The 26,118-nt window shown below is 41.1% G+C and overlaps 1 protein-coding gene across 7 annotated transcripts in view; it reads right to left on the bottom strand.

Annotated features, from left to right (window-relative positions):
* Positions 1-866: 866 nt before the first annotated feature.
* The window catches only part of LOC133517762 (uncharacterized), a 99,994-nt gene continuing 74,742 nt past the window's right edge, over positions 867-26,118 (bottom strand). For 4 of the 7 annotated variants that reach the window (XM_061851167.1, XM_061851171.1, XM_061851168.1 and 1 more), the window contains 15 exons: positions 25,802-26,004; positions 24,574-25,481; positions 24,234-24,491; positions 23,147-23,403; positions 21,752-21,955; positions 21,141-21,264; positions 19,831-19,959; positions 15,074-15,223; positions 14,043-14,154; positions 13,741-13,817; positions 12,623-12,722; positions 11,571-11,756; positions 10,444-10,617; positions 8,579-8,658; positions 867-5,972 (listed from right to left, as the gene is read on the bottom strand). In XM_061851167.1, the coding sequence (XP_061707151.1) occupies positions 5,844-5,972; positions 8,579-8,658; positions 10,444-10,617; positions 11,571-11,756; positions 12,623-12,722; positions 13,741-13,817; positions 14,043-14,154; positions 15,074-15,223; positions 19,831-19,959; positions 21,141-21,264; positions 21,752-21,955; positions 23,147-23,403; positions 24,234-24,491; positions 24,574-25,481; positions 25,802-26,004 (3,091 nt within the window). In that variant the 3' untranslated portion in view covers positions 867-5,843. The remainder of the gene's footprint in view (positions 5,973-8,578; positions 8,659-10,443; positions 10,618-11,570; positions 11,757-12,622; positions 12,723-13,740; positions 13,818-14,042; positions 14,155-15,073; positions 15,224-19,830; positions 19,960-21,140; positions 21,265-21,751; positions 21,956-23,146; positions 23,404-24,233; positions 24,492-24,573; positions 25,482-25,801; positions 26,005-26,118) is intronic. The other 3 variants (XM_061851166.1, XM_061851169.1, XM_061851170.1) reach the window with 3 other exon arrangements.

Raw genomic sequence — 26,118 nt, 5'->3', positions numbered from 1 at the left:
TTTTCACACAAAGATTTGGGATTACCTGCCATAGTAAAAGTTTTAGAAATTTGAATAAGCTATCCAGTGACATATCGCTTGTCCTTATTGGTCAATAGGCCAATCTGACCACCCTCCTTTATACTTTTTCTACGATGGCGGCTCTAGGTACAGTCAGCGAAACTATTAGCGTGAAAGCCGTCATGAGTGCAGACTGTGAAAATGATTATTTGGAAGGTGGAAGTCAATCGATGGATTTTAAAATTGTGCATATACCTAATTGAAATCTGAACCCTCGCCATCCTAAGCAATCCTATATCGCATAACAAATTTCACGAAGTTTAGTCGGTCTACGCAAAGTTTTCATGTCAAGTGCTACGTCAATTATAGAACTTATAGCATTGACATAATATATTCATAAAGGGCGGGCCTTACGGGCAATAAGAATGGGGCCAGTACAGCGGTGTCACGCACACGAATTCGAACCAATCGTGCAGTCTAACGCCACAACGCGATTGGTCGCAACAGTTGCGTTAGACTGCACGATTGGCTCGAATTCGTGAGTGACACCACTCCTAGTGCCCGTAAGGCCCGTTATTAGATATATGTCAATGGGTTATATGTTTGCATTATTACTGCCAATTTTGTGCATTAGCGTGGTCAGAGTCTAGGACATCTTGGATTCGAAAATAGTTACCCTTTTTCGATATCCGCACCTGGGAAACATCGGGATCGTTAATCATAATAAAGGCTTTCATTTTGCATTTGTGCACTGACACAAATATTGCTACTTATGCTAGTAGGGTGTAATTTTTTTTGATCATATCATATCTAGATTTTGTGTAAGTATGTAATTAAGCGTTTGCGGGGAGAAGTACAAACAACCATTTTCTTTTAGATATTAATATATTTCGAATCTAAAATGTACAAAAAATACAACTTAAATTAATGTAATGTACTCATAATGCCTGATCTTTTCAAGGAATAAAATTATATTTTTACTGTTTTTTTTTATCTCGGAGACAGCAAAATGCGTCAAGGTTCATTAATTGACAAATGCCGAGAAGTAATATGTACTGGAACAAGCTAGGTCACTAGGAACAAAACGAGCTTAAGCCACACTCATACACTACTTATTTCTGTTAATTTTATTTATAATTTATATTCCTTTTAGATTTAACCGTTTTTATACCAAAAAATAATAAATTCGATTTTACTAATATCAGGGCGGTTGTGTAAAAGGCTTCAACGAGACATTGGATGTACCCATATACAACTGTACAGTTTATTTGTATCTTTTCCTAAAATAAACATAACGACCTATTTTATTTAAATTTATTATTTAATCAACCATCACTTTATAACAACTTTGGTTGCGTATGCTAGTCGTAAAAATATAATGTATTTTAGCTATTTACAATATTATAAACATACATACATACAATGCTTAGAAATGCACAGCAACACAAGAGGCCTTAATCTAACATCTGAAGAACTAAATAACACAGACTTAACGGCCACTCGCAAAAACGATGATTGCCCGAACAAGACTAGTTGTGTATTAGAGGGTAATGTCAAACTTTAGTGCAGCCGCGCCGACCTGTACAGGACCCGTATCCGCTGCTCGCCACTGCCGCATACAGTGCGCTTCTAAACTAACGCTCACGTTCGCAATAATCCTTTCTGCGACTGACCAACACCTAAAACCACTTTGCGTATTCTTAGAAAAACATAATTAGCTTTTTACACTAATGTATTTATCCTTAGAAATATCCACAACGGAAGGAAACATCCTTTGTTCACAGACGACAGGCCAAGACAAGAGGTAAGATTTTATACAAAAAATAAAATCATTCTTGTACGGGAATAGACCTCATTGTGTTAGCAACTGTCATCCTTTAATTATAAATATTATCACGCGCATGTTAACTCCTTATTCTTTGATTATAAATAATAGTGATACAAAAACACACTGTAAGTAATAAATAAATAACGGAATCAAAATCTGAGGAACTAATTATGTTTTCCCTTTGAAACAAAGATTCCCGTACTCATCAATGTTTCGGACGCAATATGCTCAGTGATAATCAGAGGTCTTTTCCACAGAGTAAATTAGGTGCAGCAACGTGTCTATTAACGATGACGTCATTAACTTACAATCCGAATTTATATTTCTGATATTTTGGATGGAAAATTTGGACCCTATTAAATGCATCTCTAATTTAGATTTACTCTGTGGTAATAGATGATGCATAGTCTAGATTAAATTAAAAAACATTATAATATATTCCAATCAAAAAGCTTCATTCATGAATTTCATGATATACTTTTCAAGTAAAATAGTTTACAAAATCCCATATAATATTTTTACAATAGGGACCGTCATCCTGTAAATGGCCGTGGATTGAAAGTAACAAAAGTTTAAGTGCATAAACTAGATCAATTGCTATAACATTTGTAGTACAAAGTTAATTTTGTATTTTAAACAGCTGTGAAAGGATTTATGTATATTTTAGTCAAATCGAATATTTTATGCAGTGAATTCATTCCAAAACACCAAGACAATTAACATTCTAACACTGCTTATACACGATTAATAGTTATAATCATATATTCTTAAAGCCCATTTAAACATTAAAATCTCCTTTACCAAAATACATTATTTATATGTTAGGAATATATTTTCGATGACCTTTGGTTAGATGCCAATTATTTCAGTATTATGTGAAGAATGAAAAGTAAGCTATTCGAAGTAACTCTGGATATGAAGCCCATTCAACGCAAGTGATATATTTAATATCCATCGCTAAGAACTGGAAGACAGGTTCCCCTGGTTCATGTGTGATGGGCACTAAACGTTTATATTATTACCAGTTTTCATACAAATCACCGACAATCGTATATAATTATTAAGCCCATTCTCACTTCTCCGGAGTTTATAAACCTAGAGTTACAGATATAGATTATGAATGAAAATCTTAATTTTGCCTAACCGCTGCTTACTATAATTTTACTTGCATTTCATACAAGTACGTAAATTTATTAATGTAGCTATTCGATATCAAAATTTATCGTTTTGTTTGGATGCTTAGAAAAAATATCTTTTATTTATTTTAAATTCCAGGCACCTATGTTACTCATGTATTTGCTGCATCTATTTATTTACATTTTTTCAACGTACATATTCAACTGCTTGTGGTGTATGGACGTGTCTTCAGATTATTTATGAGACAATATGAGGTATTCACTATGTTAGCGTAAATCTGCAAAAAATATAACTTTAGTGTACAATTATTCGCGTCATGACGTAAATAAGTGACGGCATTTCATGCAGTTCCTTCTAGCGATCCGATAAGTCCATATATTCCGTATGTAAATATATGCATGTAGGTGGACTGACTAATCTTCATCTATTACAGTTAAATGTTGTCATATTAAAAGGCCATCACTTGTACTTTATTGATTTGATATTTATATATCTGACATTTCCCCCTTAAAATAAATGGAATGAATAGAAATATTGCTATATTCTTTTATCTTTAGTACATAAAACAAATCTTATCTAATAATTTTATGAGGAAATAAAAAAATCACTTGCAGTAATCATAGTCCCAGATGTAGATATCGTTACGGCTAGCTAGCTATGGTAAGCCGGTGTAGTGCGATGATCGCTGCGCTAACCGAGCGGATGTGCCCTTCCCCAAAACTACTTTCACAAACAAATTGGTCAGTAGTCTACATTTCCAAACTATGGTACTTTTCATTGGTAGAAAAATATTCTTATCCTATACACATTACTCGTTTTGGTTTATGGATATTTTCTACAGACTATTTGTACGTTACTCATTAGTTAGGTAAAATCTTAAAACATCACAATACTCTTTGTCGTGATTCTACGTGCTACTCGCTTCTAGTGTGTCGCTTTAAAAGAGTAAGTCTGCAAAGTAACGGTAGGATTCATGCATTTAAAATGTTGGTACCCCCAAGTCTATTTAAGTACATACCTTATTTAGATTCGTTTGATTTATTGTCATTCGCCAATGTTGTGTCGCGGGTATCAGACATCGAAGACTATAGTAGTTGAGCCGCTTGAGCTACAATAGTTCGTAAGATTAGAGTCGTGAGTCGCCGGCTTGCCTCCAGGCGGAGCCGGCGGCGACGACCGGGGAGCGGAACTATGGTTGCGTTGTCCAGCCTGTTATGGTCCCGAGTGTTCGAGTTAGTGAATAACGTCTGTACAATTTTGAATAAAATTAGTTATCTTAAATGTAATTTTCATATATTGTACATTTGAGACCGCTATTAGGAGCACTATGATATATTTTACAAACATTAAAATTTCAGTGCCCTTTTTGTTATTATAATTGTTCACTAAAATTGAAGAAATGGTGAATTATAATGTTATATATTGATTAATTTTTCGATGAAAGAAGGGCGAAAGTCTGATTTAAATTGAAATTAACTTTTGCCAAATATAGAAATATACAACGTTGTGCTTTAATCTAAAGTTCTACACGGTCGACAATTACTTAATTAAAGTAGTTCACACATTAAATTCAATTTGTGCATTTAACAGGAGCTGTATGTACAATAGTTGACATGCAATATCGACGTTGTTCACGCTTCGACACATCGTTCAGCACATTACTTATACTAGCGCGGCACGCCGGTCGTTCCACACATCCTGCCCACTCTACCCAGTGTCCTCCATCTTAACAATTTCCTAGAGATCTAACTAGGATTGCTAGCGTTGCCACTATTGTTATTCGATAACACTCGCGATGTTTTAAATGTAAACTATAGACGATCTTGCACTAGGGGGCTAACAATATTTCCAGAAAGACTTACATTATATACAAGCACAAGACTACCAACCAATATAATAAAAACATTATTAGAATACAAGTCTGAATAGTTGTCAAATTATAAATAAAGCAATGCAATGATAAAGAAAACAATGTACGAGAATAACATAAAATTAAATATACCATAGGCACATGAAACACAAAGAATTAAAAAAATATTTACATTAAAGCAACATAACTATATATAATTAATTTAACAACACAGTATTTACACGCCATCATTATTATTATTCTTTGTTTCACTTGATGTCTCATTATGAACACAGAATGAGTTTTAGGACCAACAACATTTTATTTTAATCATTTGGAGTCATGTCTCGGTAATTATTACACAAGGAACAAAAATGTATTCTTATGGTACAATTTCTAGTCTATTTTCATTATACAAACTTAGTGTAATTCCACTTCCTAAAACTCACTCTGTAATCTCTAGTATACTATAATACAAATTACTTTGTCATAACAGGTAACATCTGACTTTCATACTATATTACATAAACGTTCACAACGCCTTATATGATTTTAAATCTATACCATATTGCACACGGTACATTTCTATTGTAAATGACGTATGTACTAGGCGTACGAGTACATTGTAAAACTATTTTTTCCATTGCAGGAAGCTACCATCTTAATTCGTCTCGAACTAAAATCTCGTTCGAAAAAAAAACTACTCATAGAAATGTAAAGATCAATCTTAAACAACGTTCTCAAAGAACTCAAGACAAAAATATTTCATCAACAAAACGATTTTTACAACTCCATATATAACTAGCACTACTAGACTACATATCGACATAATTATAAGACGTTCTATAAATACGTGTACTATGAATATTCTCGCGCCGCGAGATTTACAGCCGTAGAGGTACCGCGTAGACCGTAACCGGGAACGACGACGTTCGTTACGATGGAATTTAAGTATCGTCGAGTATCGTCCACCCGAAGGATCGATAAAGTAATAAATGCAACTTTAGCGAGTGTGGGAGCGAGTGAGAGTCACTGCGAGAGCAGCTTCTGCAGCAGCGAGGCCTTCGCGGCCGCCGCCGGCGTGCGCCCGCCGCCCGAGGTCGCCGGCGCCTCATCACCGCGGACCGCCGCCTCCGCCGAGCCCGCCTCCGTAGTATTCTGCGCACACAACACCCGTTACTCGCACCCGCCATCGGCCCCGCCATGCACATACACCACATATCCCTGCTCAACTCCTACTCTTATAGCATCGTTCATTTCTGAATTTGAATGGAATAAAAAATATTAGTAACTTTATAGTGATTGCAAAAGTTGATTACAACTTGAGGGTCAGTCGTTTAAAATTGCAACGGAAATGTTTTGCCCCAAAACGGTATGGCTAGGTTCACGCGGCGTAAATTTTTTCCGTATACCGTATACAACATTTCATCGAATATCGCAGTGACAGCAAAATATGTGAGACAACATTAAAAATTCTCACACGGCTAGACGGCTTTCCCGCATGGACGCCGTGTGAAAGATTTTGAAAGGTGGCGTACAAATTTTGCTGTCACTACGATATTCAATAAAATCTCATATACGGTTTACGGTAAAAATTAACGCCGTGTGAACCTAGTCTTCATCTCCTAATATTTTTATGAACGCTTTTAATAGAATTTTAGATATTTTTAAACAAAAAACATTTTTTACTCTATCTTACCTAAATATTTAAAAATATCTTCATATCAACTATACCTAAACGTTATACTTAGCATAGTTATTAAATATATTAGAAGAGAATTAATTATAAAGAAACATACATTAAATCCTAAAAATACGCAAAAAAGAATTTAAAATAGAGGTGGATTGTCAAAGAAAACTATGTAGCCACGTATAGTTAAATATCAAAAAGTGGCGCCATCTTACCAGGCATAACCCAAAGGTTATGGCACCATCGCTCGAAAATATGCCACCATACCTTTGATCTATTAGATGGCGCCACTTTCTGATATTTAACAAATTTAACACATATCAATGAAAGAATAAGGATCAAAGTTAAATGGCGTTCTAAAAGTTTTAATCATGTGTCGAAAGATGGCAGTAAATTTACTGTGGCAACAAAGTTTTCTTTGACAATCCACCTCTATTTTAAATTTTCATTTAATACGTTTAGTATATTAATACTAAAGATAAAGATTTAATAATGGTCTTCCTATCTTGTTACATGTCACAGTTAAGAGACTGAATGAAGAATAATTTTGAATAAACACAAATAAATATATTATTGTATTAAAATAATAGATAAATGTATTTTCATCGTATAGTTTCAACTTCAATAAGTAACTGTTGTAAAAGTAACAAGAATTTATTATAAACTACTGTTCAAAAATGGACACCGCCTTTATGATTGTAAATTTAGACAAAACGGATACAATAGAGAATATTACGCGAAACTGCGTAAGGGGCGCCACTACCACAATCCATCACAATCTGAGGATCTTCCGCGAGACAAGAAAATCGAAATTGCGTTGTCTAACCTCTCTATCACTCTTGCATATTCGAGCGATGAAAAGGCAGATAACTAAATTTCGATTTTCGCGTTTCCCGGTAGGCCCTTTGTAAACAAACCGCCTTGGTGCATCAATGTCATATTTTATTTTCTATGAAAACTTGTCAAAAAACAGTTTAAGGCACAGTATGTATATGTACTCTATGGTTTACGAAAGGTGCTAGTGCTGCACTCTGGCGGCAGAACATTGCAGTAATACTCCCTATAGAACAATATTTTAAGTCTTTCGCTGGTAACATTCTACAAAAAGGTAAACTCTACTTAACAAAAACTTACCACATACCTCCTGTCGCAATGGCTGTAACTGGAGTTTACTATGTTGTAGAATGTGGAACATTAGACCATGGTTCATTCAGTTCTCAAAATCCGCAATTTTGTTGGGACGATTTGTTGATAAAATGATATTTTTTTAAATATTTTTGTTATTTTAAACAAAGATCCCTTTATTTCTAATGCATGTCAACAATATTGATATCAAAGTTTTTAAAAAGCAATTTAATGATAATACAATTATTTTAAGTATCTAAATAATTCTATAAAAAAAAATTAGTTACTAATGTCTGAGAACTTTATCATGCACTTTTAAACTTTTACTAGAGAATGGAATAAACTGAATAGGTCTTACACTATAGAACATTTCAGAAGCAGACAAATAAGCATTATCTATCGCACAACAGTATACCTACTGACGTTCGGCGGCGGCTACACCACACAACCTTCACCACACTCCGCGCATGCTTCGTGCCCCACGTACTCAACATTAAGCTTTCATTTCTTGTATAACATAACAATTAAGCGCATTTCATTATAATTTTGTTTTTATGGAATAGAGTACAGTACTCAAGTATCGGAAGGTTTGACACTATCAGAAGTAGGTAATATCATGGTTTTACTAAGAATATATAACACATCACAAAAGCGTCATTTAGTAATTTCAGAAATGTACCAATATCGCGTTTTATAAATTGTAATATGACATTTAATGTTGTCGCGAATTCTGTCAGAAAATGCAAATCAGTAGGTATTTATAGCAGAAGTTTGGCACATTTCTCTAATTCAGCATCTAAGTATCAACATGATTGAATCGACACAACACACGCTGCGAGGCAGACTCAATACGTATTCAGATAAGTCTACAAAAATAATGAAAACCGATACAAAAGTAGTGAAGTGACTACATGTCTGGCCGGAGTCGCTGCCCGCGGCCAGTGCTTACCGGGGTGGTCTGGGGCGACTCCCACGCACTCTGTGCGCCCGCCGCCGCGCCCGCGCGGCCCCCCACCACACTGCCGCCACCTACGTACGTACACACTCATACATTGCCAGTGAATACGAGCGATTCACACATTTCTATGGAACCGCGCGCAGGTTAACTCCACTTTAACGAGGGTCAAGAGATTTTGTGAGATCCCTTATGTAGGGACTTTAACAAGAAACCAGACAAGTGTGTGTCATTATTTACGCCTTATCTTTCTTTGCATTAACTGCCTAATCAAACTATGTAACTCATTAACTATCTGCTTTCCATGACACAAAATTGTACCTACACTGAAACATCCTCAAACATAAACACACCTCAAGCAACATATAGTACTTATATTGCATGTGTTGTAATGACTGGAATAGTTTAATGGACGGACGGAATTTGTAAATAAAGGTTATATTTGGGCCTTCAAAATTCAAAAAATCAAATTTTGGCGCTCGTTGCAAAATTAGCCTTTTAAATTCGTCCATTCTTACATCGAATAGAAATGTAACATATAAGACTACCTAATCTTGACTAACACCAAAGAAAGATCACGTTTCATGTTCACATCGTACGTACATTAAATAATCTCCACATTATGTTCATGCAACAGTCAATTAGGTGTAAGTACATTAATGATAAATAACAAAGCTCAGCCCGTATTCGATCCGATCACTTGCGCTATATCATCATTAGAATACATGACACCAACCGATGATTACCATCGTGACATCGGATACAGGTTGCGGTCGACTTATACATAAAATGCCTTGTGTCTGAAGTTCCCTCGCATTATTTGTCAGAAGAAGCATTTCATTCAAAAACCAGGCATAACTAACTTATATAAAACGCATGGTCAAATTTACTTCGCCTGAAGGCATTTTGGTCGCGCTTTTTGTGCGACATGTTATGTTACAGCTATTGTCACTTTCGGTGATTTCCGGTAAGAGACGAAGATGACGCTATACCAAGGCATGTCCTGCGGGATAGTCACGACCAGAATACGCCTGCAGGTGAAGTATATTATAATATGACGCGTTTTATCTTCATCTGGTATGATCTTTCCGTGATATCCCGTGAAGTATCATCGGCCTTCACAACACGTCCTCAAAGTGTGGTACAACTCTCAAATATCAAAATTGAAAAAGAGCTATTATATTAAAACTGAACAACAACTCACGATTATTTTACTTATTTTCATAATTAAGAAACAACTTTGTAAGTGTGAAAACGGTTACAAAAGTGGGCTGCCACTACTGCCAGTGTTAAGATTCAATGCGATGTGGTAAAACTTACTTTTTTTAATATACTGCAAAATTATGTTGTAAAGTGGCATTACATGGCATTTCAACACTATTAAAATATGGCAACATTTCAAAGAAATATGTCTTAAATTAGGCTAGTGACTATAAGCCTTAACTTTTTTATGAGTATTAACCGTACATTATTCCTGATTATGTTATATTGAAAGCGTTTATCTATCAATACCAGCACTGATGTAACGTAGTCTTGAGACATCATCGGTAAGAAAATACCTCGTTTTATTGTACCATGATAAAACGTAAAACGATTATCAAACTTAAATAACCAAATGCAATTCGACACATTAAAAGTGAAATACGAAGATGCGTGGAAACATCAATATCGATCAATCGCATTCACCAGTCCGGTCAATCTATCCCTGTATTTAGTACAACGTTCAAACACATAAGTCGAGTAGTAATATCGTCTAAATGTAACATTAAATCTAAAAGTCGGTCGTGTACCTTAGGGTAGGGAGGTAACGTCGCGTCACCGTTAAGTGTGAGGCTAGAGGTACGGGGAGAGACGCTTACCTCCGGACGCGGACATGTCGAAGCTCATGAGCGGGTCGAGGTCGGGCGCGAGGTGCGGGTGCAGGTCGGGGCGCGCCGAGCGCGCGCCCACCACGGCGCGCAGCTCGTTGCGCACGTACTCCGACGTGCCGCCCGCCCCTCCTGCGCCGCCCGCCCCTCCCGCGCCGCCCGCGCCTGCAACACCAGCGACCTAAACTTAGCGGGAGCCGTGGACACACATCTGACGGCAGAGTTCAAATACTCTGTCCGACGAGGCGTTCAGCGATCTCATCGAACATCTCGTGCCGCCTCCTAACTCAATCTACCTTTTAACGGCTGATTGTATTGCCCTGCCGGACTGATGGCTTTAGCTCTGCCGTGATAAAGCCTTCGGGCCGTTTAAACTGATGTAAAGATATGCCGAGAGAAATATTCTAAACTCTAAAGATTATGAAAAGCTTTTCAATGTAAGTGTTGTATTTTGCTCGCGTATGATTCAAATGTTGTAAACCCATTTGTTTGTATCCGCCCCTCGAGACCGCCGCCATACATGAGATGGGGTCGAATGGGAATAATTTATAGCGCCTATTCCCATTTTTGCCTGGCGGGGAAAAATGGGAAAACACCATTTAAAAATAACATTAGAGGTTCGAAATCCATATGTACATTACATGTCGTCAGTCGCTTTTCACATATCAAATGAAAACTAAACCCCGTGTCGGGCCAACAAATATAATCTGAAAGAAAATCAACGCCCGAGAAACCGAACGACATTACAGACTGATCCAAATCGAAAAACTTACATATATATATCAGGAAAGATCATATTATTGTAGAAGCGAAGTCGGTCGAAGCGCAAAATGCATTATTAGATATAAATATCATGCAGAGTGAAAGTTAGAAAAATACTAATACGATACATTTTCTATCAAATTTTCTACGATTACTTTACCTTACAATATTAGAATACACTTATGTACTCCAATGTCGTCCCTGAACAAAAGGTTAATCAGTGCATATACATTTTAAAAACAATTTATTGTAAGTTTAATCGTTGACAATAAAGGGACCGTCCAGCTACTACTAAGCGGGACTGGTTACACGTTCACCTTGCCGGTGACGGGCGGGGGCGGGGCGCGGGTACTCACATGACAAGACCTGGTCATGGGGCGGCGGGTGCACCTGGTGCGGCGTGTGCGGCGAGATGGGCGCGTGCGGGCCGTGCGGGGGGTGCGAGCCGTGCGGGCCGTGCGGCGCGTGCGGCGCGTGCGGCGGCCGGCGCGCGTGCGCGTACTCGCCGCAGTAGCCGGCGCCCTCGTCGTAGTAGCCGCCCACTGCCACACACCCGCGTTAGTACCCACATAGCTACGGCGAAACCCGGACCTACCTACTCCTGAGCTTGGCGTCGACGACCGAACGAGCGATCGCGGAATCGCCGTTATATCCCCGGGGAGAGGCGAGCTTCCGAAGCGGAAGCGCGTTTGATAAGCCGAGGGGCGCGGCTTCAATCTAAAACCTTACGATCGTGTCGAATGAAACTAGTATATAAATACCATAACGTAATTACAGCGATTAGTTCGACTCGATGGCATGCGAGACTAATAAAATTATTTCGTCCGTCGTGCCCCGACAATATAGTCACGAATCACGTCGAACTTGCGAAGAAAAAAAAATGCTATTTTATTACAAGACGCGCCTGTATAAAAAAAAACATTCGGCTCTAGGAAGCGGAACTACCTCACCTTCATATTGGTATTATTCGATATATATCGAATAGATTACTAAAGCGAAACATGCAATTAGTTCGTATCTTGGTTTCGAGAGTCGGGGCCCCGAACCCATAGGATCTAAATCTACGGAGCATGCTGAAGAGTCTGCTTCGGGAGGGGCATGCTTCGAAGTAAAAACAATATCGGAGAAGATCTAATCTACCTAAGAAAATATTTAGTATTTTAAAAGCATACCGTTACATAGAACGAAACCATTGGATCAGACTGAACACGGAACGGATTATTCAACAATTTGATTGCGACATCGTTCGCAAAACACATACATACCTTGCGGGACCTTTAGGTTAGAGTAATACAAAAGGGAAAGAGACCCTCTTCACCGAGGCGGGAAAGAACGGTCGGTTTCATGTTGGCCGGTCTCCGCCTCGGTGGAGAGGCGGCGGCAAGGAACACAGGAAGAGGCTACTCACCCGGCTGCGGGCGCGGCGCGCGGTGGTAGGGCTGCTGCGCCATGGGCGTGTGCAGCGCGGCCGCCGAGTGCGCCGCCAGCGCCGCGCTGTACCGCGACCCCTGCCACATACCACGTTACCACTAACTATTCAGGGCACGGACCTTAGGCCCGATATAAATTATTCAATAATATCCACAAATTCACTAAGTCCCACAGTAAGCTCAATAAGGCTCGTGTTGAGGGTACTTAGACAACGATATATATAATATTTATAAATACTTAAATACATAGAAAACACCCATGACTCAGGAACAAATATCCGTGCTCATCACACGAACAAATGCCCTTACCAGGATTTGAACCCGGGACCATCGGCTTCATAGGCAGGGCAGACAGGTCGTCAAAACACTATAATTAGTGTTAAGGCCTTGTAGGTTCGAGTTCTCTCACTCTCACGACCGAACCGCGGATATCATGTATTTGAATTTTTATTTGTCTTCTTCTTCTTCGACGTTCCCTCATGCCTGAGGATCGTGACCAACAACTATGTCCCTCCACATAACGCGATCAAGGGCTATGTGGGCTGCCCTCTGCATGGACGCACATGCTTGTCTTATGGAATCTGACCATCTTGCAGGGGCTCTTCCTCTAGCGCACCTGCCTTCAACTTGACCCAGTATGATGTCACGTTCGAAACAGTGGTGTGGCGTTTTATTTGTAGTAAGTTTAAAAAAAGGAAAAAGTCAGTAATCGCAGAGTTCCCTCAAAAATAAAATTGCGCATATTTTCATATTTTTCGATTTTTGCATAAATGATTACAAATAGTGCTTTTTAGATCTATGTTCGAGATCTTTTCCTATAGAGCAAAAGTAAAAAAATCAGGATTCGAATCGCTGAATTCCCTAGAGAAAACAATCAAGGTTGCTAGTTAAACTTATGGCAACCGTATTACTATCTAAAAAGCGGTAGGATTTTTCAAAAACTCGCACTTAACACCACTCATAATGTAAATCGGTCCTCACTTTAGAAATAACTACAGTTTACTAACTTTATGGTACCTACGACTATGCTCTAAGTCTAAAAAGTCAATTTAAGTTTTATGAATTCTTTCCGATGGATACGAAAGACTATACTTACGGTTAATTGTTGAGATAGCATCGGGTTTTGTTGCGTCGAAGTTATTTTATTTGTACCATAATTTGATCCCAATTGATCTGAAACGAAAACATATACATTATACACCTGACTCTAAAATTGTGTAAGTTTGATCTACTTTCAAAAGATCATATCCTCGAGTGCTCTGGAAAAAGTTACAAGGATCGAAGAGTGGCTCGAGAGGTCTCGTGCAGTGTCGCGCGGCTTTTTCTTTGAACTTGGTCAGCCTCGCTGCCGGGTGTCGACAGGCGAATTCAAGGAAAGGTATTTTTAGTAAAACTTACTAGTGGGGGATATATACAATCGGTGATAGTCGGGGGTGCGCTGCAGCGTGACATTGGGCGGCGCGCCCGTCACGAGCGCCGAGCCGAGGTCCGCCTGCGGTTGCTCGGCCGCCTGCAAAATAGAAACCTGATTCAGCACAAACAGGTTCTTATTTTAGTTATCTGTCAGCAATATTTTTATTAGATGAAGAAGCTCCCACTCAATAAATGAATTATCTATGCAATATAGATCTTTTTTTTTTGTAATTTAAAAGCTAATTTTTCAATACGTCATCGCCTGCCCTGCTCATGCTATACATTGCCACGTTGCTGCCGCTCTTGCTGCCCGCCCTGTAGTGTGACACGAAGCTCACTTCGCGTGACACGAGCATCTGCTGCTGCGACTGCTGCTGCAGCGGGCGCGCCTTCTGCTGCTGCTAATCGCCGACGCGCCGCGCCGGGACCACGCCCGCGCCACTCATGCTGTACATTGCCGCGTTGCTGCCGCTCCTGCTGCCCGCCCTGTAGTGTGACACGAAGCTCACCTCGCGTGACACGAGCATCTGCTGCTGCGACTGCTGCTGCAGCAGGCGCGCCTTCTTTTGCTGCTGGTCGCCGACGCGCCGCGCCGGGTACACGCCCGCGCCACTCATGCTGTACATAGCCGCGTTGCTGCCGCTCCTGCTGCTTGCCCTGTAGTGTGACACGAAGCTCACCTCGCGTGACACGAGCATCTGCTGCTGCGACTGCTGCTGCAGCAGGCGCGCCTTCTGCTGCTGGTCGCCGACGCGCCGCGCCGGGTCTACGCCCGCGCCACTCATGCTGTACATTGCCGCGTTGCTGCCGCTCCTGCTGCTTGCCCTGTAGTGTGACACGAACCTCACCTCGCGTGACACGAGCATCTGCTGCTGCGACTGCTGCTGCAGCAGGCGCGCCTTCTGCTGCTGGTCGCCGACGCGCCGCGCCGGGTCTACGCCCGCGCCACTCATGCTGTACATTGCCGCGTTGCTGCCGCTCCTGCTGCCCGCCTTGTAGTGTGACACGAAGCTCACCTCGCGTGACACGAGCATCTGCTGCTGCAACTGCTGCTGCAGCAGGCGCGCCTTTTGCTGCTGCTGGTCGCCGACGCGCCGCGCCGGGTCCACGCCCGCGCCGCTCATGCTATACATTGCCGCGTTGCTGCCGCTCATGCTCCCCCCGCCCTGTAGTGGAATTTTATGTTTCATCTAATCTATATCATAACCTCCCTAATATATTCAGAAACGATCAACCAACGGCGTATATTAACAAACCCGTATCTGTAGGTGCGTCTAATTCTAACTTTACTTTATCGATAACCAATAACTTAATTACATTTAGGAACATCTCTGAGAAACAAAGAAATTTAATTTGGCCTCTATTTTAATATCAGTCGAGATTAGGGATTGCAATCCGGTCCGGCGGATCCGGTAATCCGGCCGGATCCGGCACTTTTCAGGAGCTACCGGATCCTGTAAAAATCACCGGATCCGGACCGGATCCGGTAAAATAAATAAACGCCTAAATACAGCACGCGCTGTGCGTTTCAGATGAGGAAAAGGCAACGGATACGAGGTATGAAGTTGAACAGAACAAAAAACGAATCAAAAAGTTTAAATTTAGTAAGATAAAAATATATTTATTATGACGATGACTGGGAACAGAAGAGGATTTCTTCTTCTTTCATGTTGGTGGCATGATATGACGATTACATAAATACTGTAATAGAAGGAAAAATGAAAGGATGGAGATGCCATGGAAGGCATTTGTAATTTATGCTAAAGAGGAGGTTAATGTCGTGTCATAATGATGTGATAGGAGATCAAAAGTAAACAAATGAGCAGGATTAAGTCGGCGGTACTCAACCGACTACAGTTGGGCTCATCAATATGTGTGAATGAAGAATATATGATAATATTGATAATTTTTAGTTTTCTCCGATATATGTATATATATGATAAAATATAGATTCTTTTCTATTCAAATTTAAGAGAGAATACAACTGAATTGAATTGTCTTTACAATTTCATCCTATCTTATGCAATTTCCTTCATCTCCTGGTACATGCTACTCTACGTCTAGCCAATTCTTTATTTGATCTATGTAACTTTTCTTAGGGAGTCCCTTTCCGCAATGGTTTTCAATCCTAAATTCTATTATTTTTCGCATGAGATCGTCGTGTCGTGTGTTGTTCCCTATAATTTGACCACTATACTTTTCCATAAATTAAAAAAAGTACAATTTTTTAAGACAAACAGTTTACTACTTTTTCGGACAAAATAATTAGAGCAAGATAATACTAGAGCGCATTTAATATCAAAATTGGTTAAAAGTAAAATATCTTCGTTAAAAGTAATAAATAATAGTAAGCGTAGGAGTTGAAAATAGGAGTTCCGGTTACTCTTGTTTGCCGCGATATCTATTGTCGAGTAGCAGTACTGAGAGTTCCGCTACTCGATGCTAGATGTCGACTACGAAAATAATAAGCGTTTTGGTACCAAAACTGATGTATGGAGTGAGCACTCTATGTACTTCTTATTTCTCTATGCTATAATGGATGTCAACGTTAGAGTTTGTGAGGAAAGAGAAGAGTCGTGGAATGTATGGGGCCCAATACATTCCACGACTCTTCTCTTTCCGAACAGACTCTACAAAGAATTCAATCAAAGAACAGTTACGAAAACTTGTCCTTTCAAGGAGCTCCAATTCCCACCCCACATCCCATCATCAGGCTTTGGAAACTAATCAAATTTATAATTGTAAACGAAAATTTGAGCACTTTTGAATGGTTAAATATAATAAATTACCGATTTCAAATTTTGTTTTTCATGTTATATTGACATTGTGACACTTTTTACTACCAAGTTCTATTTTATTGTTAAGAAGTTATTTATTAACTCCAAATTATAGATTTAGGAATACGTATTACGCAAAAAAGTAGAAAAATGTCATTTAATTAACTTTTATATCCCTATACCAAACCGGATCCGGCCCGGCCGGATCCGGCCGGACTATGGCCAAAATCCGGCCGCATCCGGCCGGATTGAAAACCAATCCGGTTTGCAATCCCTAGTCGAGATGACGTTATGTTTGAAATTACGGAGTGTGGAATTAAGAGGAGTGGCATCTCTTATGGTAGAACTGTTGCAAAAGTGTCCAGCTGTCAGCTATAAATAATAGTTCCGAATCTCTCCAGAGTAGCGCTAGAGTAGCTAAGAACCTAGGCGTTATTGACGGAGTGAATTGCGCTGTCTATGATTTGTTTTTTTTGTTCAGGTACTCTTCATATTGTAGCGCCACCTATTTAAAGTTTTTTAATGACACTTTTTGGTACATGGAGATTTCGTTCCTTATCTCCACCTTCCGTATTTGAAATGAAGTGTAAGATGTCAAATTTCGCGAGTTACTTAATATAGATATATGGACGGTAGAGAAAGGATGACAATCTCCATAGGCAGAACTGTCCAGTTGACAGCTATAAATAATAGTTCCAAATCTCTCCAGAGTAGCGCTAGAGTAGCTAAGAATATAGGCGTTATTGTGGTGAGTGAAGTGCGCTCTCTATGACTTGAATTTTTTTCAAGTATTCTAGGTATTGTAGCGCCACCAATTTAAGGTTTTTTGATGAAACTTTTTGTTACATGGAGATTCCATTCCTTACCTCCACCTTCCATAGCAGAACTGTTACAAAAGTGACCAGCTTTCAGTTTAATTTTGAGTCCGTCTAAGTTAACTCTACACTAACTTAAACAGAACAAAGTGTGAGATGACATTTAAAAAAAGAAATAGCCGAATACATATATATATATATATATATATATTACATTTGCGTGCGTATATTATCATAGTAATCTCGACCTGTGTCTATTCTCATACCCACTCTTTACAATCCTGCACCAAACTGTCTCTGTTTAGCCCAATGGCTGACTGGTAGAGAATGCCTTAAGGCGTTAAGTTCCCCTTATTTGTACTCCTTTTTGTAAATTTGTGCAATAAAGTATAAATAAATAATTAATAATTATTAATTTTCATTTTATAATAAAATAAAATAAATACTCGTAATCAACACAATTCAAATATCCAATATATATATTTTTTTTTTTTTTTTTATATAAACGTGATATTTTCCTAGAAAAGTGTTTATCATGACGTTTAAGGCCGAGCCACACCGCTTGCGTGCGCAGCACGTGTACTTCGACGTAAGCGTGGACGTGCAAAGCACCCCTGTCGCACCGGGTTACGCGCACGTCACGCAGCGCTCGTGCTGCATGCACATCCGCCGATATTTGCGCATTATTTCCTTGTCTCTAACGACTATCAATATCCTACAACATTACTTCATGTTATTTTACTCACGTTACTGATAATGCATGCTGTTTGAACAATTTTGTCAGAATTATACACGACGTCATGGTGAAAATGATCTCAAATAAACTGACTTGTAAATTTTGCCCAAAAATATGGAAGCAAGGAGTCAAAACTTGGAATGCAGTGTATGCATTTGTATCGTACTAATGCAAGGGCAAACCTATTTGCAATTAGGGAAAAAAATGTCTCATATTTGAATCAAGATAATTTAGAGTACAATATATTATTTATCGCACAATATTTCATAACAAAAACTAACCTTATATTCCAATAGTACACAAAGTCTATATTTCCCACAGTACATTTTTAAAATAAATACGTTTTTTTTTTTTGTAATCTTTGCGCTTTTATTTTGTAATTACGTTCTTGTATAGACGAACGAGTTCATTTACTTTTTCCTTTATCACTGAATCCATAGTAATAAAACCCGTGAAACAAGTCAGACCGCATCGTTCCACCCCCTACGAGTATTCATTCGTAATAATTAATTAATGAAAAAAGTTTAATAATAAGACCATATTTAACGTATTTTATTGTACAAACAAAACAATGAACTTAAAAATATACAAAGATTATTACGCAAAATAAATAATTCTACTTTTAACGATCTCTACTATACTTGACAAATAGTAGTATCCGCAATTCGGACCGTATCTTAATTTATATTTTTTACATAAAAAATTGTCGATTGAACTATCAATCGATGTTCGTTATGTCCGTATTATTTTGTTCAAATCTCTTTCGTTTTGGTTTATTGCGATATTAAAACTTAATTGTTAGAATACCTTAAGAGCCACTCCACACACTCCACGTCTTTCGAGCGTCGGCGTCTAGTCAGCGCTAATGGCTTCGCTGCGCAGTTGCGCCAACGTTGCGTCTAGCAGCAGCCATAGAATTGGCTAGACGCCGACGCTCGGGAGACGCTAGTGTGGCATTGGCCCTAAGAAAACATGAGTGAAATGGTGATGAAGAAGGATTAATTTTATCAGGTTGTATTTTTACCTTCCAAATATGTTCTCACTGCTGAGGTGGAAAGTCTTGTGACATGTGTAGATCAAAATTATTTACATCTCGTGCGCTTTTGAGTCCCTTGCTACGCTCAAGATTCTAATTGTGAATTTAATATAGAATATTTTGCTAACGCGGGACTCATAATAAGGACTGGAAGAAATGTCAACCTTTGCTCGCTTGTTGTACAAATAACAGTATCTGCCTCTCTATCGCTCGAATACACAAGGATGATAAGAGAGGCAGATAACGAAATTTCGATTTTCATGTTTCGCGGTAAGCCCTCTGTTCACAGGGTGGGGAGGAAGAGAGCCACCGGCGGTAACTATCAGTCGGACAACTGACGTTGCGCTCTCTAATAAGATCTTGGACGTTGAAGTAAATTTTAATGGAACATAGTAAAATAAATTCTTACCAAATTTTGTACGGAGTACACAGGCGGCGGCGGTCCGGGACTGGTCGACACTGGGCTCTTGGTGACGGTTTCACACTGCATAAGACTTTGTCTTATTGCATTGATCATAGCTTTGCTATCTTTCATACCCTGCAATGTCAAAAAAAAATATTTTATTAAATTTACTTGGATGTCTTGCCGGATCTGCTTGGACTTTGTTTAACCCTTCGTATGAATCCATTGTTGAATACAATAGGTTTAAATTCGTTCGCACTGATCAGTGCTTAAACATACGAAGGATTAATGTTACCTAAATTTATATTTTAATCAGATAGTAGACAAATGGCAATTTACGTGCGGTGGCTAGTTCCTTTGTTTTAGGGCCTACGCTGGCTGACGCGGACGCACGCGGGTGCTATTTGTAGGTGAAATCCACCGCACGCGTCCGCTTCAGTTAGCGTCGCTCATACTATTTTTCGTTAACCCGCTCGTCCGCTCCGTGCACCCGCACCAGCTAGCGGAGGCCCTTAGCATTATAAATAAAGTAAACAATCTTGACATGTCTATTGAAAAACGCTTTTTAAAAATCAGTAACTATTACTTATGAAAGCAAAAGATTGTAAATGATCGTACATGATTTATAATTGTGACATATTTGGTGTGAATTATTTTTCAAAAGTGTTTTTCAATGAAAAGTTACGTCAAAAACGCTTACCTGCTTTCTAATGCTAAAAAAACGAACTATAAAGGATATCATAATATGTAAAAAATACTATTCGACTTCGTACATATGAAACAAGCATGTAGGTAAGACGTCATTATCATGCATGTAAAATAAAATAAAATCTAAGTATAAATAACTACAACATTATTAAAATAGTAAATGAAATTGTTAAAAAGCTTATTTTTCTTAGCCGATTTGAATGTCCAACTGCTGCTCTCCCATTATTTATTTAATTTGGTTGTTCCTTTTATTTAATTCTTTGAAAGATATAGAACCATGCAGTTGAAAGAATATGATACTATATCATACATAACATACATATCGGTTCTTGATGAAAGACCAAGGAGCTGACTACAGTTCTACAGCGAATAAAGATTAGCTAATGCGGTTATCATACTGGCACCGCAATCAGATGTGGCGACGTCGTGCGAGCGAGACATCGCTAGACATGCGTAGCGCCGTCTCGCTTCACGCCGTCACCGCATCCGATCGCGGTGCAGTGCGTAGACCGCCTAACAACGACAACGACATCAGGCTACGCCACGTATCGACTTGCCGCGCTGTCGGGTTTGAGCTGGTAGGTCTCGAGGTCCGCGAGCACGCTTACGTCGGGCGCGTTGCGGTCGGCGTCGGGCATGTTCTCGATGAACTCGTCGAGGATGGCCGACAGCATGCTGTCGCCGCACGGCACCTCGCTGTCGCCGCGCTCGCCCTGCCGACTGCTGCCGCTTCTGTAAACACATCTCCGCGTAAGCCTCAACAACAATGTCAACTGGAGATACTAAGTAGCTACTCCATCTAGTCTACTGTGATTTTGTCAATAGGAGGCTGGTTGACTTATTGCCAAAGATTCGTTGAATGTGTAAGATGTTTAAAATGCTTTGAATTTGACACTGCTTTGCTGGCACTGTTCGGCTCCGTTCATTATGCAGTAGCTGTGTCATAAGTTGACGTTTGACAATTCAGTAGCCACAAATCATGTGGCGTAATACAGCGCCATCTATTACGGCTATCAAATTAAGGAGCAAGATTTTTTCTTTGACTTTGCTTATATCGTATGGGATTTGACCCTTTGACCGCAAAAGACGTCACCTGAGGCGACTTCGAACATCACAACAAAGTTCACTATGATGCGCCGCGGCCGCACACGATAGGCGTGGCGTTGAAAGGATTTAAGAAGTGTTTAGGAAGTGGTCGTTAATGGTTGAATGCACTAACTGCGGCTGGTTGTTGTAGGCGTGCTGCAGCAGAGGCGCGGTGCTGGCGTAGTGCGGCGGGTCGGGCGGCGCGTGCGCGGCGGGCGCGGGGTAGCCGCGCGGCGCGCCCTGCAGCACGAGCTGCAGGTGGCTCTGCGCCAGGCCGGGCGCGCACTCCAGCGCCGACCCTCCGCTGCCGCCGTTCACGCTGCTCGGTCGGCTGTTGCTGAAAATAACGGCACACTCAGATTTCGGTCTTGTTAAAATCCGTTCATGACTCGTCTGTCACAACCTGCGGATGGGATTAAGCTTTCGTGGAGGCGTTTTTGACATTTGAAATACATTACAATAAAAGCCTATCAGACCGAGCATGACTTGATTTGTCGCGAGCGACTCCATATGTCGAGCGCAACTTCAAGTTGTTGTGAGTTGCGTGCTACAACGCAAGTCACGCTAAGCGATCCGACTCACATTGGTCTGTCGTAGTTTTGTTGTCTCTGGAAAAACTAATCAATGGTTAAAAAACCGGGCAAGTGCGAATCGGGTTCGCGCACGAAGGGTTCCGTACCGTTATTTATAAAAACGGCAAAAAAAATATGTTTGTTGTATGGGAGCCCCCCTGAAATATTTATTTTATACTGTTTTTAGTATTTGTTGTTATAGCGGCAACAGAAATACATAATCTGTGAAAATTTCAACTGTCTAGCTATCACGGTTCATGAGATACAGCCTGGTGACAGACGGACGGACGGACGGACAGCGAAGTCTCAGTAATAGGGTCCCGTTTGACCCTTTGGTTATGGAACCCTAAAAAGGAGTCTAAATAGCGGTTATTTTAGATGATAAGTATCAAATAACTGTCATCCAAAAATGATGAATAGGCAATTATTCTGACTGAAATAGGAATATCTCAGAAACAAAGAAATTAATAACCATAAACAGAGGTAACAGCTTGTTCTGGACCTAATTTATGATCTGTTAATCCCAAAATTCTAATTTGTCAGTCACAAATGATAATATTTATTGAATTTTGATTCTCGCCAATGACCCAGGGGGTGGAAAGCGAGGAGTTTAAGGATTAGTTGCACTAACCAAACTTGAAATACAATCAAATTTAGCGAAATTTTTAACAGTGACAGACGGTTTGGTGTAACTTGGTGCAACTGACCCTTCGTGTATGTTTCATATTTATTTTTGGCGAATCCACTTCACAGCATACTAATAAAGGCCCTTTACTCGAAATGACCATTCTCAGGGAACACGCCAAAGCCAGTGGCCCTATCTATTATTTGACTCTATGGTCATAGAGATGTCGACATGGCAGTTTCCGTTTTTTGCGGTAAACCTAACCTAATTGGTTCGTATTGTATTGTACGCTGTGAAGTGGATCGAGCCAACGTAACATAAGGATGCTGACCTGTTAGCGGCGAGCATGTTGGAGACGGTGGCCTGGTGGCGCGGCAGCGGCGGCGGCGCGCGCGGCCGCTGCGCCGGGAAGCCGCGCAGCGCGTTGGGCAGCGGCATGGGCGTGGTGGGCGACGTCTGCTGCCGCGCCAGCAGCGACACCAGGATCTGGTTCTTGGCGCACAGCGGGCTCATGCCGGCGCTGCTCGTCGACGGCGACGTCGCCGAGGACGAGCATGTGGGTGACGCTGACACCGCACTAGAGCTCACCTGGGTAATAAAAGGGCCTATAGTGGAATCCGTCTAAAGATCCACCTTACTTATCGAAGCGAATATGTAAAGAAATTAAGACGATAGTGGATGACCTCTTCTCCATACAAACATAGCCCCCATTTTCCTGCCAGTATATCGGTATGAAAAATATTTTTTCATAATTTATTATATCGCTATAATATATATATTTTATTATATTTATTATCGCTATCTGAAGGTTGTCTGGAAGAGATCGCTTTTTAGCGATAAGTCCGCCTGTTGTTACCTACTTACTTATGTCCTTTTTTTTTTTTGTTTGTAACATGTATGTTTCTTTGTAGTGCACAATAAAGTATTTTATTATTATTATTATTATTATTATATATTAACCTTATCTTTGCCCCTTCATTTGACTTTCTGAAATTTTTTGATAATTATAAGAGTAGATGCGAAAAATAAATTCCATGAACATTTAATTTATATTAATTATAAAAGCTCTTATAATTAAAAAAAAGTAGAAATAAAATTAAACGCAGGGCATAGCTCTGGTCAGACATGAAATTGCGTAATATTTTCTATAATGTTATTATGTAGAGGAAAATGGGGACTACGTTTGTATGAAAAAGCGGTCACGCGACTTCGCCCCCTTTCTTCTTAACATAGTAAAGAAATCGACCGCGTGGAGTGTACCTAGCTACGAAGACAGGTAAAAAGAATACAGGAAACAATGATATAAAACGTCTTCATTTCGATTACATTAAATGGCTCATTGTAAAGTACTTATCAATTTTGAGCATAATGTGAACATGCAATCAATTGGTACGAAATCGTATTAGAAACGGACTAACCTGCTGAGCCTCAGAAGTCGGCCTTTTCACATTACTCGTAGGGCAACCTTTATTCTCCTCAAATTTACGTTTAACTCCTTGAAGCCTCTCGTGGAGGTAATCTCGCTCGGGGTCTGTGGAGCGGCCATTATTCGACGGCCCGTTTGCCAAAAGCTGGGTTAGCAGCGCACTAGGTTGCGACACTTGTGATGGCCGATTCCCGTCTTGACAATTTCTCCTATTTTCTTCAGCGTCTTCGTCTGAATTCGTGTGCAATATCTGAAGAGGACAAATACGTTAGTCTGTTCATAATAATCATACAAAATTTCATGTTGATTAACCATCCTAATGCAGAACTTACCCGTGATAAAATTTCTGAACCATTATTAATAGGCGGCTGAAGAGTGTGCAGCGCCGCACTCGACATGGACATCTGCGACTGCAGCATGTGCGGCGCGTGCGGGGCGTGCGGCGCATGCGGCGCGTGCGGGTGGTGCGGCAGCGAGCGCGCGCCCGCCGTGTGCGAGTGGTGCGGCGACAGCGCGGCCGGAGTGTGCGGCGTGTGGGGCGTGTGCGGCGTCAGCGGCGTGTGCGGCGCCGACGTCTCGCTCGACGTGCCGTCCTCCTCCTCCTGCTTGAGCAGGTTCTTGAGCAGCCGGTTCTCGGACGCCACCGAGGCCTCCGACACGGGCTTGGTGAGCAGCGAGCGCAGGCGCTCGTCGGCGCCGCCGGCCTGGGGCGCGGGCGGCGCGTCGCCCGGCGTGGCGGGCGTGCGCGGCGTGAGCGGCGTCAGCGGCCCGGGCGACGGGCTGCCCTTCGTCTCCTTCGACTCCTCGGACATGTCGCCCATCGGGAAGTTGGGCACCGAGAACCACTGGTCGTGGTCGAAGTCGTTGATGGCGATGAAGTCGGCGGGGCTCATGCTCGGCCGGTAGGCCTCGCCGTTGGGCGCCGAGGGCAGCAACGGCCCGCCGGCGCCGGAGGGCGCGGAGCCCGCGTCGAGCGGCGCGTCGTCGTCGAGCACGGTGTGCGTGGACATGATGAAGTCGTGGTCGTCGGAGGCGGCGTCGGCGCGGAAGATGCGCGTCTGCGCGATGACCCGCAGCCGGCGCTCGTGAAGTCGCAGCCGGAAGGGGTCGCTGATCGAGGGCGGCGCAGACAGCCCCGGGGCTCCCTTTAAATGCGCGGCGACGCGAACGCGATCACTTTGATCAACAAGTTCTAAATAACGTGTACCGACTAAGTCTTCCACACCACTTAAATCACAAGCTGTAACAATAAAAATTTATAAGTTTTAACTGGTTCGGTTTTAGGATTTAAATGGTTTAGATAACATTTTATATCATTTTCAAACTCAAAAGGAATAACTAAAACTCTCGAAGCCGTTTAAACAGATGACCAGTAACTCGAGAGACACTTATTAAATAAATCCAACCATTTCAATCCAGCGAAGAATACTGCTAGCCTTGGTAACAAGTAGAAGCTAGTAATGATCGATTTAACTCTAAAGATTAACAATCTGAAATGCGACATGGTCAGACATGTCACTAACATACCGATAGTACTGTTTATCGATAACAAAGCCTTACTTAAGATAACCAAATTGGAGTCCAATCTGAAGACGATCTGGTCGTTATGGATGTCGGCTCGGCTGGGCGGGCCGTCGGTGGGCAGGGGCGCGGGGAGCAGGGCCGACGCGTCCTCGCAGCGCCGGATGACGCACATGACGGAGCCGGCCTGCTCCGCCGGCGAGCCGCGCACCGGCGCCGCGTGGATCACTGCCTCCACGTATCTGCACCACACAAAACTATTATATTATAAGGCTAACGGATCCGCACGCCGCTACCTTGTGTGAGCGGGACAGCTCTGTTTACCGTATATAACGATGTCCCGCTCGCACACCGGT

This window comes from Cydia pomonella, chromosome 5, assembly GCF_033807575.1.
Source record: "Cydia pomonella isolate Wapato2018A chromosome 5, ilCydPomo1, whole genome shotgun sequence".
In the NCBI taxonomy this organism is placed as follows: Eukaryota; Metazoa; Arthropoda; class Insecta; order Lepidoptera; family Tortricidae; genus Cydia; species Cydia pomonella.
The sequence above is the reverse complement of the archived record's forward strand: the minus strand, read 5'-3'. Positions and strand labels throughout refer to the sequence as shown.